This window comes from Anomaloglossus baeobatrachus, chromosome 5, assembly GCF_048569485.1.
Source record: "Anomaloglossus baeobatrachus isolate aAnoBae1 chromosome 5, aAnoBae1.hap1, whole genome shotgun sequence".
Classification (NCBI taxonomy): domain Eukaryota; kingdom Metazoa; phylum Chordata; class Amphibia; order Anura; family Aromobatidae; genus Anomaloglossus; species Anomaloglossus baeobatrachus.
In genome coordinates this window covers 56,628,825-56,645,990 of record NC_134357.1, presented here as the reverse complement: position 1 = coordinate 56,645,990, position 17,166 = coordinate 56,628,825, and the positions used below count along the sequence as shown (strand labels likewise).

At 48.7% G+C, this 17,166-nt stretch overlaps 1 protein-coding gene across 1 annotated transcript in view; it reads right to left on the bottom strand.

Annotated features, from left to right (window-relative positions):
- Positions 1-17,166, bottom strand: part of LOC142312623 (alpha-2-macroglobulin-like protein 1) — a 174,685-nt gene that overhangs the window by 57,430 nt on the left and 100,089 nt on the right. The window contains exons 22-26 of the mRNA XM_075351618.1: positions 13,851-13,902; positions 12,841-12,924; positions 12,549-12,725; positions 4,615-4,690; positions 3,066-3,222 (exon numbers count right to left, since the gene is read on the bottom strand). Of these exons, the coding sequence (XP_075207733.1) occupies positions 3,066-3,222; positions 4,615-4,690; positions 12,549-12,725; positions 12,841-12,924; positions 13,851-13,902 (546 nt within the window). The remainder of the gene's footprint in view (positions 1-3,065; positions 3,223-4,614; positions 4,691-12,548; positions 12,726-12,840; positions 12,925-13,850; positions 13,903-17,166) is intronic.

Sequence of the window (17,166 nt, the reverse complement as noted above, 5' to 3'; positions counted from 1 at the left end):
CATTTTTATCTCGAAAACGGAACGAGATAGAGAAAAAAAGTTAATTACAAAGTTGTAGGGCATCATCAATTCAATATGAATCGACACCTTGCATACAGAAATGCTATGATTAGAACGTGTACAACTCACAAGGCTGCGGACGTGAAGCGATACCTCATGGAGACCTTCCTACATTTCATTGGGTATGGTGGCTGCATGGACTGGCCTCCACGCTCACGTGACCTGACCCCATTGGACTTCTTTCTGTGAGGTCACATCAAACAGCAGGTGTATGCGACCCCTCCACCAACATTGCAGGACCTACGACAACGTATTACAAATGCTTGTGCAAATGTGTCACCTACCATATTGCACAATGTGCAGCAAGATCCAGTATGCTGTCCAGAGTCCAGATGTGCATTGCAGTTGACGGTGGCCACTTTGAGCATCAAAGTTAAATGAGCGCCATATGCGTAACCAGCATTCAATGTTTTGGGGGGGTCATGGGTTTCATATCATAGCATTTCTGTATGCAAGGTGTTGATTCGTATTAATTGATGATGCCCTACAACTTTGTAATTCACTTTTTTTCTCTATCTTGTTCCGTTTTCGAGATAAAAATGCTAACTCCTTTGTTTTCCACCAGGTGGCGCTATAGGTGGTTTCATTGTGTAGCGCATGGCTACTTTACTATACCTAGACACCACTTCTATGCCTATAGCTACCGCTGTTCTCAAGTTAATGGCGGTGGACAGGATATTGGTGGACACACTGTATATGCATTAACAAGAAAAATGTTAATTGTTGATTTTAAATTGTCTCTATTTTAGGATTTCCAAGCAGTTGGACTTAAATCATGGTAATTTTTCCCACAGAAGTAAATGGTGTTTATTTAAATATGTTCTCCCTTTGTTTTCGTGGGTTTCCTCCAGGTTCTCCGCTTTCCTCCCACACTCCAAAGTTATCTATATTTTAACTATATTTCCTGTTTTTATTATTGATTGTATTTTCTTTTCCCTTAATGAATTAACTTTTATTTAAATGTTTGTATAAAGATTTATAATTTTGTGAAACGTTTTAGTTGTGTCTTCAGCGCCAATATAAGGACCTATTAACAATAGAATAAGTGCATACCATAATATTCTAACTGTTTAGTATAAAAATAAATATATACTGTATATAAAATAATATAATGTTCCTGGTTGAATATTCAATTAAATACGTCCCCAGCTTAGCTCCAATGCCCAAATGGCCATTTTTCCACCCTTGGAACCCAATCACCAATTCTGTCTCTAAAATAATAGAATGTATAACATTGCCATTTGTATTAATACATTTAGTAAAAATCCTAATGATAAACATTGTATTTTATGTATCTCAGTTGTCTATTCTTATAGTAATGTGGACAAAGCTTGAAAGATAATAGCAAATATTTTTGTGCTAGTTCAACTTCCTACTGGCTATAGGTGACATTATAAGGCTATTGGAGAGATAATTTGCAGACCTTTTTCCAAAGGTAAATAAATAAGATCCACCAAGTGCAAAAATAATCATTCAACACAGAAAGATTAAATGGCCAATTCCGAATAAATGGCAAAAAGCAACTCTGCATGTAATGATTAGATAAGGGAGAAAAAAAACTGAGCATTAAGTTAAAACGTTCCAATTTTATTGGTACATAAATTTTAAAGTATATAGAAGAGCTGTAAAGACAGACAGAGTACAGGGGTAACCAGGCAGTATAAACACAATAGCAGCAATAATTTAAAGAAATATTAATGCGTGGACATGTATTCCCATTAGTGATGAGTGAGCACTACCATGCTTGGGTGCTCGGTACTCGTAACTAGTGATGAGCGGGCACTACCACGCTCGGGTGCTCGGTACTCGTAGCTAGTGATGAGCGAGCACTACCATGCTCCGGTGCCCGATACTCGTAACTAGTGATAAGCAGACACTACCATGCTTGGGTGCTTAGTACTCTTATCTAGTGATGACCGAGCACTACCATGCTTGGGTGCTCGGTATTCGTAATGAGCAGTCAGATACTCGGATGGGCTTGACTCAAGTACTGAGTCTAATGGAAGTCAATGGGAAACTCAAGCATTCTTCCTGGCAATCTTCCATTATCCCCCATTGACTTCCATTATACTTGGGTGCTTGAGTTGCGTCCATCTCAGCGTCCAGAAGATCTTCCTGAAAAATGCTCAAGTTTCCCATTGACTTTCATTATACTCGGTATTCGAGTCATCCCAATCTGAGCATCCAACTGCTCGTTATGAGTACCAAGCACCAGAGCATGAGTAGTCCTCACTCATCACAAATTCTCACATAAATGTAATGGACACAGTGGTCATCAGTAGAGATGAGTGAACCTGAGATTTGAAAGCCGGGTTCGGAAACCGACTACCAAAAAAACCAAAGTTCGGGTTGAAAGTTGGAGGGAATTACGAGTGCAAACCACTCAAGCGAGCAGCGCTGTGCTTGGATATGAGTGATACTCAGCCCTGTTCGAGCCGCTTGCAGTGTTTGAATGGCTCGCACTGGGGGTAACATCAGCATGATCAGATGTAGTTTGCACACAAAAATAACAATTGAAAACCCCGGCCACCCTCTCTCGTAAGTGTTCTGCTTATGGCTGGCTGCATGTGGGTGCAGACATGAACTGCCCAATTACTGACTTCCATTGAGGTTTATATCAAGTCAGAGTCACAAACCGAACCTTATCTAACATTCGACTGTGCCCTGTGAACTCAACTTCCAAAAGTTCGTTCATATCTAGTCATCAGTGCAAGTGCAGACATATAGGAATCAAAAATTGTGTGTACATGGAAAACAAACTCCTAACCCATAACAATAATGCAGACTGCAAGGTTACTAGCTAAAAACAGGGACTGGTGCATCATTGCTATGGTTAGGAGCTCATTTTTGTAACTTTTTAGCTTAACACTCCAATTTTCACCCTTTTGTAACCTTTTCCTAAGGTTATATTGCATGCCTTACAGTTCTTTTTACAACAGCCTATGGTCTCCACAAGGAAACACAGCCCCCCCCCCCAAAACATGGATTAAGACAGACATAGATACCATTAAGTAGTTGTTAAAGATTTTTCCAACTTCTTTAAAGCATCCAGTAGGTAGCTGCAAAGTACTGAGCCATTTTACTGCATCCTCAAAATGTTTTTCCTGGATGTAGATTAGATCTTGAGCATGACTGAAGGACCTCAACGTAAAGGCCGTGAGCCTAAAAAAACAGACAGTCTTACACATTCCGCAAGAGTGTTAGATCATAAGATTTGCCTTTTTTACCACAACACATAGTGACAACCTTCCACATGAGCTGCTTCTGGAGTTCAGCCCAATTTTTAACTTCTTAATGGGGTTGTTTAGGTTTTGAAAAAAATATACAAAACTCATTTGGCAAATTCCCACCATGCTCCAGCACCGACACTCCAACCAGACTCTACAACATGCTGCAGCAATCACATGTCAAACATGCATGTGACCACTGCAGCCAATTATTAGCCTCACAAGAGATGTTTTATGCACAGTGGAGTCCTGTGATTGTCTGCAGCAGTTAGATATAGAGGGTGGGCCATTTATATACACTTAAATAAAATGGGAATGGTTGGTGATATCAACTTCCTGTTTGTGGCTCATTAGTATATGGGAGGGGGGAACTTTTCAAGATGGGTGGTGACCATGGTGGCCATTTTGAAGTTGGCCATTTTGGATCCTACTTTATTTTTTCCAATGGGAAGAGGGTCATGTAACACATCAATCAAATTGAGAATTTCACAAGAAAAAAAATGGTGTGCTTGGTTTTAACGTAACTTTATTCGTTCATTAGTTATTTACAATTTTATGACTACTTATAAAATGTGTCCAAAGTGCTGCCCATTGTGGTGGATTGTCAATGCAACCCTCTTCTCCCACTCTTGACACACTGATAGCAACACCACAGAAGTAATGCTAGCACAGGCCTCCAGTATACATTGTTTCAGATGCTGCATATCTTGTATCTTCACAGCATAGACAATTGCCTTCAGATGACCCCAAAGATAAAAGTCTAAGGGGGTCAGATCGGGAGACCTTAGTGGCCATTCAACTGGCCCACGATGACCGATCCACTTTCTAGGACACTGTTCATGTAGGAATGCTCGGACCGGACACCCATAATGTTATGGTGCACCACCCTTATACTAATGAACCACAAACAGGAAGTTGATATCACCAACCATTCACATTTTATTTAGGTGTATCCATATAAATGGCCCACCCTGTACATATATTATGTGTTTGCTGCAGCAAAGTATACAAAAACTGATGGAGACCACTAGAGGATTTACAGTATGTTGGATTTATGTAGGATTTAACAGATGATTTTCACTATTTTTTTTTATTTCATACCATTACTGATTGTTATAAAAATAATAAATCATGAACAAACCATTTAAGTGCAAAAGATGCTTTTCACCACTTGTCTCCAACATTAAAATTAAAAAGTCACAACTCCAGTAACTGGATGTTCAATATGGGACCCCCAATTTAGTATAAATGCATCAAGGTAAAAACAGTCACATTTATACAAAAATGTATTTCTCCGAGAGACCTAACTCTTGGCTACAGTACGTACCATGTGCTACCGTTCATACCATGGAATAAGCTGTAAGAGCCGTCATCTTTCTTAAACATCAGCTGTCTCAGATAACCTGCATAGTAAAATACATGAAAAATTAGGACTTGTTCACATCTCTCCATATCATCAGCACAACAGTCAAAACATATAACCATCCGTAACCTGAAAAGGTTCAGATCTGATTGCAATTATCTTAAAATATCCCAAGATGTCACACTGATCACTCATAACATCCTTTCCCTGATTTTACTGGCTGCTGACATAGATAGCGTTCTCCTTTGTAGTAGCAGTCTAGGGCTTCTTGCTTTCCACCATCTAATGTGTCATGATTTGTTCTGTGACTGTTAATTTGGGTTGCTTTGGATAGGTCATGGACAGAATAAAGGGGGCTTTACATGCAACGATATCGCTAACGATAAGTCGTCGGGGTAACGGAATTCTCTCCTTGACTGGAGACTGCACTTCCCGTGGTTGTTCCTTCCCGGTGAAAGACCTGGCTAGTTTCTTGGCAGCGTTGAGAAACACGTGATGGTGTCTCCGCGGCTTTCTCATTTGTTCTCCTTGACTGGAGACTGCCCTTCCAGTGGTTGTTCCTTCCCGGTGAAAGACCTGGCTAGTTTCTTGGCAGCGTTGAGAAACACGTGATGGTGTCTCCGCGGCTTTCTCATTTGCATAAACACGTGATGGTGTCTCCGCGGTGGATATGTTGATCTCCCTAAGGTCAATGATGCTTGCTTAAGTAGTCTTTTACTAGGCATTGCCCCCACTAGCCAGATTCCTACTCCACACTGATGAGGGGCAAATACCCTGGAACAGCTGTCTGTGGATGGATACCATGCTTGGCATAGGTGGTCTCCTTGACTGGAGACTGCCCTTCCCGTGGTTGTTCCTTCCCGGTGAAAGACCTGGCTAGTTTCTTGGCAGCGTTGAGAAACACGTGATGGTGTCTTCGCGGCTTTCTCATTTGCATACTTCCCAGGGGGCGTTGCTCTAGAATCACTGCGTTGAGAAACACGTGATGGTGTCTCCGCGGTGGATATGTTGATCTCCCTAAGGTCAACGATGCTTGCTTAAGTAGTCTTTTACTAGGCATTGCCCCCACTAGCCAGATTTCTACTCCACACTGATGAGGGGCAAATACCCTGAAACAGCTGTCTGTGGATGGATACCATGCTTGGCATAGGTGGTCTTCTTGACTGGAGACTGCCCTTCCCGTGGTTGTTCCTTCCCGGTGAAAGACCTGGCTAGTTTCTTGGCAGCGTTGAGAAACACGTGATGGTGTCTCCGCGGCTTTCTCATTTGCATACTTCCCAGGGGGCGCTGCTCTAGAATCACTGCGTTGAGAAACACGTGATGGTGTCTCCGCGGTGGATATGTTGATCTCCCTAAGGTCAATGATGCTTGCTTAAGTAGTCTTTTGCTAGGCATTGCCCCCACTAGCCAGATTCCTACTCCACACTGATGAGGGGCAAATACCCTGGAACAGCTGTCTGTGGATGGATACCATGCTTGGCATAGGTGGTCTCCTTGACTGGAGACTGCCCTTCCCGTGGTTGTTCCTTCCCGGTGAAAGACCTGGCTAGTTTCTTGGCAGCATTGAGAAACACGTGATGGTGCCTTCGCGGCTTTCTCATTTGCATACTTCCCTGCGTGCAAAGCACCCTTAAGTCTCCTTCCTCCTCTGGCAGCTAACAATATAGGATGAATTGATACCTGAGTATATATCCACCACAGAGATATACCCTGTTTCTCCAAAAATAAGCCCAAGCTTGATTTTTTAGGGATTTTTGGAGTAGGCTTTAAATATAAGCCCTACTCCAAAAAAAAGCCCTAGTTAGTCAGCGCCTCCAGTGCTAGGTTATGTCACGTGATGCTATTAATGATGTTACTAACATCACGGAGACATAACCTAAAGCTGGAGGCATTGGAATAGGCATAATGTAGCTCCCACTTCCGCTTTCTCCCACCATGGCATGGTAAAATCTGCTCACCCGCTCTCGAGTTCTGCCTCCTGAGTGTTGTCACTTGGTTCCCGCCTCCTGGCCTCTACTGTGCTATGGTGTTTGCTTGGCTGCCCCTCCCGAGTCCCACCTCCTGAATGCTGCCTTTTGGGTTCCACCTCCTGGCCACTACTGTGCTATGGATTGGGCTTCGCTGCCGCTCCAGGGTTTTCCCCCTGTCTCCCGAGTGCTCCCTCTTGGATCCCTCCTTCCGGCCGAACCTGCTATCTACCGCGGAAGCAGCCACGTGTAACGTCACAACCACCATTTCCAAGTCCCGCTCCAGACTCCCGCCTTCTGCCCCCTCCCGGTTGCATATGTGACGCCCTGGACCCCAGGGGTCACAGGTAGTAACACCTTACACTCCAAAACACACACCCACCCCGGTGAGGACACACCCAATACCCGAAAGGGAGACCTGATGCCTCCCTCAGGGCAAGTAGAGCACACCAGGTGGGTGGAGCCAGGCGGAAAGGCACGCCCACCGAGGAGACTACTGTCCTGAGGCAGGAAGTTCAGACAGTTTAGTAGAGACAGTGAGAGTGGTAGGAGCTGAGCAAACACATCAGGCAGACAGACGGTGGTGGCCGTCTGCAGGAGGACCGGTAGACAACCGGCGGAACCGTATGGACCGGCTGTGGGTTGGATCCCGCCGGCCCTGAACCGGAGAGTCAAACGTTTTACCGGAGCACCGAGTACCGGGTACTCAGACCCTGTCCTAGCTCAGAACCCACCGAGTTAAGGCAAATTAACTGATTGCTGGCTGGACCGAGGAGGAGCGGGCTACCACTGCTCAGGCAGGGGAGCCGAACACACAACACTGGTGCCAGGGAAAAGGGGCCACCACCAACCCCACAGGGGACACCGGCAGCCGGCTGCGGGACCCGACCATCACTGAACTTTGGTTTACTACTGACTCTGAGTCTGGTTAATTGTGAGTACATCAGTGCCACCCGGGCACAGCACTGCAGCACGCCCCTTGCACAGCGACCAGCTGCCCAGCATCACCTTTCCCTCACCACCGGGCCCCGGGACACATCGCCCCAGCACACGGAGGGGTTAACACCAAGGCTGCGCCACCACATCGTCCCCCGGGAGCCCCACCATCATCCGCAGCGGTGGTGCACCATATCACCACGAACCTTGGGTGGCGTCACGACTCATCCAGCAACCACGCGGCCTTCCTGGCTGCGCGCCCCCACCCGACACCGCCAACCCGGCTAACAGAGCGACGTGGCCCCCGGTCCGGAGGCGCTTGTGCCACCGACAACCCGAGCCCGGACCCCGAGTGGCTCGGCCCGAGCAGCGGAGCCGCCGAGCCCCTCTCAGGGCGGTACACATCGTGTCTTCTGGCATCACGAACAGGATTCGGACAGTCCACTTACCTGTGGAAGTGCGCCTTAGACGTACCCGTCAGCGGCGTCCTGCCGAAAAAGTTGAAGATCCGCCATCTTGGCGCGAAAGTTTCCCGCTCGAGTCGTCTTCCCCGAGCAGTGAAGGCGCGAAGCCCCTGGGTAGGAGGAGTAAAAGAGAGAACTAAGGGGGAGCGGATGGAGAAATGTCGGCGTTCCCAGACGGGAGCGCAGGGGCGCCCGCCGCTGGAGCGGCGAGGCTCGGGAGAAGCAGAGGAGGAGTAGCCTTTGAAGACTGCAGCCCGGGTGAGCTCCCCGCCGGGACCGCTGCTTGGTTGGAGCGGGAGCTGGGCTGGTTCTGCATGAAGGTGAGGGCGCAGAGCCTACAGCAGCTGCTGGATTGGAAGGCGGAGGTCCGCAGGATGGTCACTGTGGTGTGGGCCCGTGAGCAAGGGGCCGCCGCGGCCGTGCAGCGCTTAGATCAAGCCACGCAAGCACCCGAACCGGTCCTGATCGAGTGGGAGCCGGGACCCGGCGGCGCCGGAGCAGGTATGCCTGAGATGGTGCAGCTGATGGAGGAGGAGGTCCCGAGCACGCTGCCCCCGCCGCCATTCCCGTTAACGGCATACAGCCCTGGCGCTTACTGCGCATGGATGGGAAGCCCGGTAGATCGTCAGACCGTCGGCCGGGTCGGGCCTCTGCGGTGGTAGCCGCGCCCCGATGTGATCTAAAAAGAAGTACCGTCCCCGTTGGGACTTGTTTGATCCCCGTTTTGCCCCGTTAACCCCCGTTGCATGAGGGACTTCTCATGGACAAGGTAGTGGACTTGCTGGCCACCCAAAAACTATTGGGCTTGTAAATATTGTCCCAACCTGCCCCTTTGACATGCCTTCCCGTCCCGTTAGCCTCCGGAGAGGCAGATTGGAGGAAGGACCCGCAGCAGAGTAGGCTGGGGTCCGGTCACCATCAGGACCGGTGACCATCCTCCGGGGAGCCCTTGACAACTGCCGGGTGCGCCACACCGTACCCGTTCCCACCTGGGTGATCTGGCCAAGTTCCTGTTTCTGGACTGGGGAAAAGGGGTGCTGCCTATTTCTTAGGGGCAGCATCAAGGCTAGGTTGTTTGGGTGGGAAGGCGGAGTGAGTGCCACCGCCAAGGGCCAAACACCCGAAGGGCCAGCGCAACAGAGGGCTCCTTCAGCAGACAAAACGCCGAGGAGCGGGCTACCACTGCTCAGGCAGGGGAGCCGAACACACAACACTGGTGCCAGGGAAAAGGGGCCACCACCAACCCCACAGGGGACACCGGTAGCCAGATGCGGGACCCGACCATCACCGAACTTTGGTTTACTACTGACTCTGAGTCTGGTTAATCGTGAGTACATCAGAGCCACCCGGGCACAGCACCGCAGCGCGCCCCTTGCACCGCGACCAGCTGCCCAGCATCACCTGTCCCTCACCACCGGGCCCCGGGACACACTGCCCTTGCCCACGGAGGGGTTAACACCAAGGCTGCGCCATCACATCGTCCCCCGGGAGCCCCACCATCATCCGCAGCAGTGGTGCACTATATCACCACGAACCGTGGGTGGCGTCACGACTCACCCAGCAACCACGCAGCCTTCCTGGCTGCGCGCCCCCACCCGACACCGCCAACACGGCTAACAGAGCGACGTGGCCCCCGGTCCGGAGGCGCTCGTGCCACCGACAACCCGAGCCCAGACCCCGAGTGGCTCGGCCCGAGCAGCGGAGCCGCCGAGCCCCTCTCAGGGCGGTACACATAGAGAAGAAGACTGCCACACAAAGTGTTTAAGAGTGCCAGTAAGTGTTACCATAAGAGACACTGACACTTCATCAGTAATTGTGAATGGAAGTTAGGGTTATTAACCCTAAGGGGTACTTTGCACACTACGACATCGCACGCCGATGCTAGCGATGCTGAGCGTGATAGTCCCCACCCCGTCGCAGCTGCGATATCTTGTGATAGCTGCCGTAGCGAATATTATCGCTACGGCAGCTTCACATGCACTTACCTGCCCTGTGACGTCGCTCTGGCCGGAGAACCACCTCCTTCCTAAGGGGGTGGGTCGTGCAGCGTCACACGGCAGGTGGCCAATACAAGCAGAGGGGTGGAGATGAGCGGGACATAAACATCCCGCCCACCTCCTTCCTTCCGCATAGCCGGCGTGTACTGCCGCAGGAACGAGGAACAACATCGTAACATCGGTCCTTTCGTAATTATGGAAATGACTGACGCTACACCGATGATACGATTTCGACGCTTTTGCGCTCGTTAATCATATCAAAAACGATTTACACACTCCGATATCGACAGCGACGCCGGATGTGCGTCACTTTCGATTTGACCCCCACCGACATCGCACCTGCGATGTCGTAGTGTGCAAAGTTACCCCTAAGGCCTCTTTCACACGTCCGTGAAAATCACGCACATGTCAAAGATGCGTATTGCCCTCCGTGTGCCGTGTTTGTTTTCCGTGATAACACACGGAGAACAGGAAATTTCTGCTCACCTGTCCCTGGCGTTGCTGTCCGTGGTGCTGATCTACGGTCTCCGACCCTGCCCACTCTCTGCTGCTGCTGCTTCCGGCCCGCAGTGGAGTGAATATGCAATGACCATAATGAGCGGGGGTCGGAAGCAAGTGACAGCAGCGGCAGAGACAGCAGGGCTGGAGAAAGCGAGTATAGAAATTCTTTTTATTTCACAGGCACATGTGTTTTCTCCAGTGTGATCACATCCGTGCGGTTCGTGTGACACCCGTGATGCCGGAGAAAAACGGACATGTCTACGTTTGGAGCACACGGGCACACGTATGCTCTACACGGACACACGGTCCATGGCAAAACACGCATGTGAGTGCAGACCCACTGATTTTAATGGGTCTACATGTGCCCGTGTATCCGGCATGTGAGGAAACGGACCAAACACGTACCAGAAACATGGACGTGTGAAGGAGGCCTAAAGCTGGCCATACACCTTCAAGGTAAATTGAAGCATAAATGTGTGATTGTCGTTCATGGGAAAAAAATAAGTCCTGGCACTGTTTTCCCAAAACAAAAATAATATAAGACCCTGTCTTATTTATTGAAAAAACACGGTATTACAAAGAAAAATAAAGAACAAGTTACCGTATATGCTTTGTTTGCAGAGGCCCTTTGTACAGAAAAGTGTATTTTGCATTGATTTCCTAAAAATAAATGGTTTGCAGACACACATTAACCAGACAGACTTAATAAATATACTAATGGCCTTTTTATGGTAGACGGCCTATGGAAAGATAAAATATGCTTTGGGAAAACTTCCTGATGTATACATTGGACTAAAGACCCCCACAAACTTTAGTTCTTTTGGCTGACAGGTATCTCTCCCAATTCTTCCTACTCTTCTGTACACAGGAATGTTTGGCTTGGCTGAGCTCTCTAGTTTCCTCTCTGTATAGAGACATCTTGCAGCCGAATGTCTCCTTGATGAACAAGAGTATCAGCCATTAATATTCCAGTGTTTCTTCCCCGACATCATCTGTAAAGGTTGGTTTTTCCAACATTAGACCAAGGTATACAGGGTCTTTTTAAGTACACAAATGCAGTGTTCACTTAGACTAAGATCAGATACACAGTGATCCCTCACATATCGTGGGAGTTACGTTCTAGAGACCCCCACGATAGGTTTAAATCTGCAAAGTAGTGAAGTTATTTTTACTTTATTATTTACTCGTATTTTTTGGATTATAAGACGCGCCTTTCCTATCAAAAATTGGGGAGGAAAATGAGGGGTGCGTCTTATAAGCAGAATGTAGCTTACCGGGGGGTGGTGGAGAATGATGACAGGAGGCAGGGGCAATATTGCAGACTGTGGACTGTGCTTGCTGCGGAAGATGAGGCAGGGGCCATCCAGAAAATGTAGTGGTGCAGGCTTCAAATAATGGCTCCCGGAGTCAGCTCTCGGCACGGCCACCTCCGGCCCATTGATCTCCCAGCAGTGGACTTAAGCAAAATTGCACCTGGAGATGGCGCATGTACAGATGAGATCTCGGTTCGTCATTGAGCCGATAGCTCAATATGTGCATACGCCGACTCCATGCGCCATAAGCCTGCACCGCTGACAGATGTTCCTGCCAGCACCCGTAGCAAGTGTCTGGGACACCTGCCGCACCAGGTGAATGATGTGAGCAGGTACTCGAGTGAGAGTTGCTTGCAGTCTCTGAATGGCTTTCACTGGCGGTAAAAACAACGCGTTCGGATGATGCACATTTTTTAAAAAACCTTCCTACCCTCCCCTATAAATGCTCTGTTTATAACTAGCTGTATGTGGGTGGAGACTGCCCAATAATTGACTTCCATTATATTTGTTAATCGAGTTGAGCCCGTTTGAGTGTCCAACCTGGTCGTCTCGATAACAAGCACTCGAGCACTTTAATCCTCGCTCATCATTAACTATCAATATTTGTGAGTAAAGTTACCCGTTATATTCTTAAATAGTGCACACATCTTTACACCTTTTTGAAGTTTCAACCTCCAAGCCTATTGTTTCTCTTACACTTATACTGTACATGTAACTCACCTTGGGTTAGATATATAATAGCTTTCTCTTTTATTTTTGGTGTTAATTTCTTGGTGGCCTCCAAATATTTTACAATATGAGAAAGTGGAATAAATGTCATCATATTTTGTTCCCCAGATCCGGAGGGTAGTTTCATTCCCTCTCCAATGTTATACATGACATTGCCTAATAAGTTACCTGCCAAAACAAAGGCACCAAAAACTATGGCTCACCACTTATTCATATGGTAATTTCTCAATCAATTAGACAAGATTAGATAAGTATTTCTTTACTTATTTTTTGTTGTTCTCACCGAAAACACTGATATGAGCATGGTCTGCGTCTGGTACCATCTTCTCGGGGACTTCCAGTGTAACTGTTCTTCTTACACTGTCACCTAAGGGAATAGGAAATAATACTTCTGTGACTGGGCTGGGAAGATAATTAGAAATGAGAAAATCCAATATTCGGTGTTCAGTTTTTGGGTTGAACACCAACTTTTTAAAAAAACAAACAAAAAAAAACAGAGTTCAGGTGCATTATGTATGCTGGACCACTCACGCAAGCATCACTGAACGCAGGTATGCTCGGTGCTCAGCACAGTGTGAGCCACTTGCAGTGTTGGAATGGCTCTCATTGGGGGTAAAAACAGCGTGATCGGATGTAGTATTCAACCCAAAAAAAAAGCCCTCGCTCAACCTACCTGGGAAGTGTTCTGCTTATGGCTGGCTGTTTGTGGACGGAGATCTGAACCCTCAATCAGTGACTTCCATTGGGATTCGGATCCAGTCCGAACCCGTAGAGAATCGGTTCGGCTGCACTCACCGAACCGAACTTCCACGGGTTCACAAATCTGTAGTGAGAATGTGCCCAGATAATTTCTTTATCACTCTTATTTTATAATTATTGTGTTTTTGTCTTTGTATGTTACATACAGCTAAAATATATAACTAATTTCTTTAGCTTTCTTATCAAGTTTTCTTTTTCAAATGAAACCTTCACAATTATTGTCTTCCTGGCAGTAGTTGTTTCTCTAGAACTTTAAAGTTAATGTCCCACCATTTATTTCCATTGTTTCTTATTATGTTGTATTCAAGCTTGGACCGGCCCACAGGGGAGTAGGAGGATCTCCCGGTGGGCCCCTGTGAATAAATTCTAGTGAGAAGAAGTCTGTTCACCGTAAATTGACCCTACTGGGAGCTTTAGAGCTTACAGAATGTTATGTTTTTAGTTCAAAGTGCTAAGAAAATGAAGTAAGATCTTAAAATTTACCAAACATATATACAGTATATCTTAAACATAGTCCCAACAGTAATGTGTTACCTGATGGGCACAGGAGAAACGTCTGTGCTTTTTCCTCTAAAACTCCAGATGGCTGTTGAAAGAAAAATAAATCTGTGTTAAAGGGGTGGTCCACTACTTTGACATTGCTGGCCTATCCTTAGGGGTACTTTGCACGATGCGACATCGCTAGCCGATGCTAGTGATGCCGAGCGCGATAGCACCCGCCCCCGTCGCACATGCGATATGCGGTGATAACTGCCGTAGCGAACACTATCGCTACGGCAGCTTCACACGCACTTAACTGCCCTGCGACGTCGCTCTGGTCGGCGACCCGCCTCCTTCTTAAGGGGGCTGGACGTGCGACGTCACACGGCAGGTGGCCAATAGAAGCAGAGGGGCGGAGATGAGCGGGACGTAAACGTCCCACCCACCTTCTTCCTTCCGCATAGCCGGTGGAGGCAGGTAAGGAGATGTTCCTCCTACTGCGGCTTCATACACAGCGATGTGTGCTGCCGCAGGAAAGAGGAACAACATCGTAACAGTGGTTGATCCGACATTATGGAAATGACTGACGCTACACAGATCGCCGATTTACAATGCTTTTGCGATCGTTTATCGGCGCATCTAGGCTTTACACGTTGCGACATCGTTACCGGCGTCGGATGTGCATCACTTTCGATTTGACCCCGACGATATCGCAGGTGCGATGACGCAACGTGCAAAGTACCCCTTAGGGTAGATCATCAATGTCTCATCGGCTAGGGTCTGAGACGCTGCACCCCCACCAATATGCTGTTCTCAGTCCCGCCGGCGGCAGCAAGCTACCTTAAATGCTCAGTTATGGAGCTGCTCTGTTTTATGACAGTGGCTGCGGCAGGGTACTGCAAATCTGCCTCCTATTGATTAGAATGGGAGGCGGATGTGCAGTACCTGGCCGTGGCCACTATCAGAAGATGGAGCAGTGCTGGAATTGAGCATTTCTGGCCACCTGCTGCTGCCGCCTAGTCTGAGAACAGCTGTGTCCATAAGATTTACCAACTCATTTTGAGAAAACTATCAAGTCTGCAGTTAGTCAACATGGTCTAAAAATTTGTATTTACTATATGGCTGTATTTCTCTTGGGGAAAAATGGATCCTCAGGGCTCACGCATCCTACTTAGGGACTGTAGGTGTCCATCTGCAGCCACCTGACCCTGCTGTGTAAATGAACCCTTAGGATTCATAGTAGGAAGATGTGGGCACACATGTACCACCATACGTTTGTAACGGGGGCAGGGGGCGCCTCAGGGGTTGTAGTCGCGGTCTCCCGCCTAGGGGGCGGCAGGCTGACCCCCGGCCCGGCCGTCACTGTTAAAACAGAGGTGTTGTTTGTGGGGCAGAGTGTAGGTGGCAGGGACGCTTCCATGTGGGCAATTTGCTTCTCGGTAACACCTTTTTCTCTCGGCTCACAGGCCTCTTCACCACTCCCAGTAAAGAGCCACAGACAGGCAGTTGATGAACCAAGAAACATTTTATTGATCACAACTTCCACTCTTCTCTACACCTTTCAGCATCAAGTCACTTTGGTTTACAGGTTAAACTTCTTGCTGACGGTTTCCTCTTTCCCCGGTAACTTTCCCTTGCCTGCAGGGGACATGCGTTAACCCCCTAGTAGCTGCACACTGAACCCTGTTTCACTGTAGGGCAGATCTAGCACAGACTACCGGCTCCGGATAAGTTCTCACCTCTCCACTTCCTTGCCGGGGAACTGCTTCACTTGTTTTCTACGGGCGTCCCCATTTACCTTCGCTTCTTTGTCAGGGCACTACCCTTCGCCTGCAGGGGCCTCTTGTTATCCCCCTGATAGCTGCACTGCACTGTAGTACACACTACCGGCTTTGGGACTAGTCTTGACTCTTCCACTTCTTCTGCCACTGCACCACTTCCACACTCTGCCCCGTCACCTCAGACTCCTTTCTCCAGTCACATCTCACTGCACACTGGACTCTGCATTCAGAACCCTTCCTTCCCCACCTAGGCTGCCCTGCCCCTTCATTCCCTGCCACTGTTACCAGGGGAACCACTGCTCTACACTGGCACCTAGTGGGGAAACAGTTTATGACAGGTAACATTTTACCATTAACATTTACAATTTGCCACCATACTACTGTGGCATCTTCAGGGGGGGAAAAACAGCTCCTTCACTACCAGGGGTCCGACTACCCCTTACATTCCTCCCCTCTTTAACCTCAGCCTCCTGGCGAGGTTCGTACCTGCAAAACAACACATGTAGGAAAACACACAGACTGGCACACAAGTTTGGTGCCCGGAGTCCCTCCAGGGAAGCTCCCGGTCTTAGTTGCACGTCTGCCCGGAGGCCCTCCTCAGGCGCTCCCGGTCTTAGCTGACCTTTTGCCCGGAGGCTATTTCCAAGCGCTCCCGGTCTTTGGGTGGGCAGAAACCAACAAGACAACAAGATTCCTTCTTTTTTTTTAAAAAAAGATTCCTTCTTAACAGTCACGGAAGGAGTCCACGCACAGTTCTGCATTAAGCTCCTCCCGGGTTCAGTACTTTTAACGTTACTGTAACTGGAAACATTCACCGGCATTCAACAGTACTGGTTTTCAACGGCAAACAAATCACTCTCTTCCGGACGATTACCTCCTCACTGCGGGGCCCGGCCATCATTTCTCTGGCTACCGTCTCAGCCAGGTGTCTCTCCTGCACTGGATCTACTTCGGGCGGTGGGGACTGTCTTTGGGTCGGGGGCGCCGGCTTCACGGGTTCCCAGACGAACCCCAACTCATCTACCTCTGGTTCTGGGATATCTTTCCAGTACGGGGCCTTAACTCCTGAAGGGGGCGGAGGGCCTACCTTAACAGACGCGGGCGCCTCCGGAATCTGTACGGATGCTCCTGGTGGCCCGCTCCCCAGAGTCAGCCGGGACTTGTAGGTGGCCCGGACTTCCGTCGTCGTTTCCCCGGTAACGGCATCCCATGAGGTAAACCACGTGACCTTCGCTGGTTTCTCCGAGACTCCAGTCACGGCCGGTATCATGCTTGCCGGCAACGTGATGGTGGGTAACTCTCCCACCGAGCTCTCCATCGGACGTTCTCTTCTGCATCCTACGGGCACCAGCGCGCCCGCTACGGCTTGCTTGTCTGTCCTGGCCTCCATTCTGTTTAGCGCAGGTAACTGGAACTGTTGCTTCTGCTGCTGGGATTGCAATGGCGCCGGGGAGGGTGGAGGCGGTTCTTCTTTTCCCGTTTTTGCACACACTCCGCCCCCGGCTTCACCCACCAGGTCTGCATAGCGTTGGCGACCCCTTTTCTTTCTTGCGGCGCCGCCCACGTCTCTAGACCTCTGCAGCTTCTTG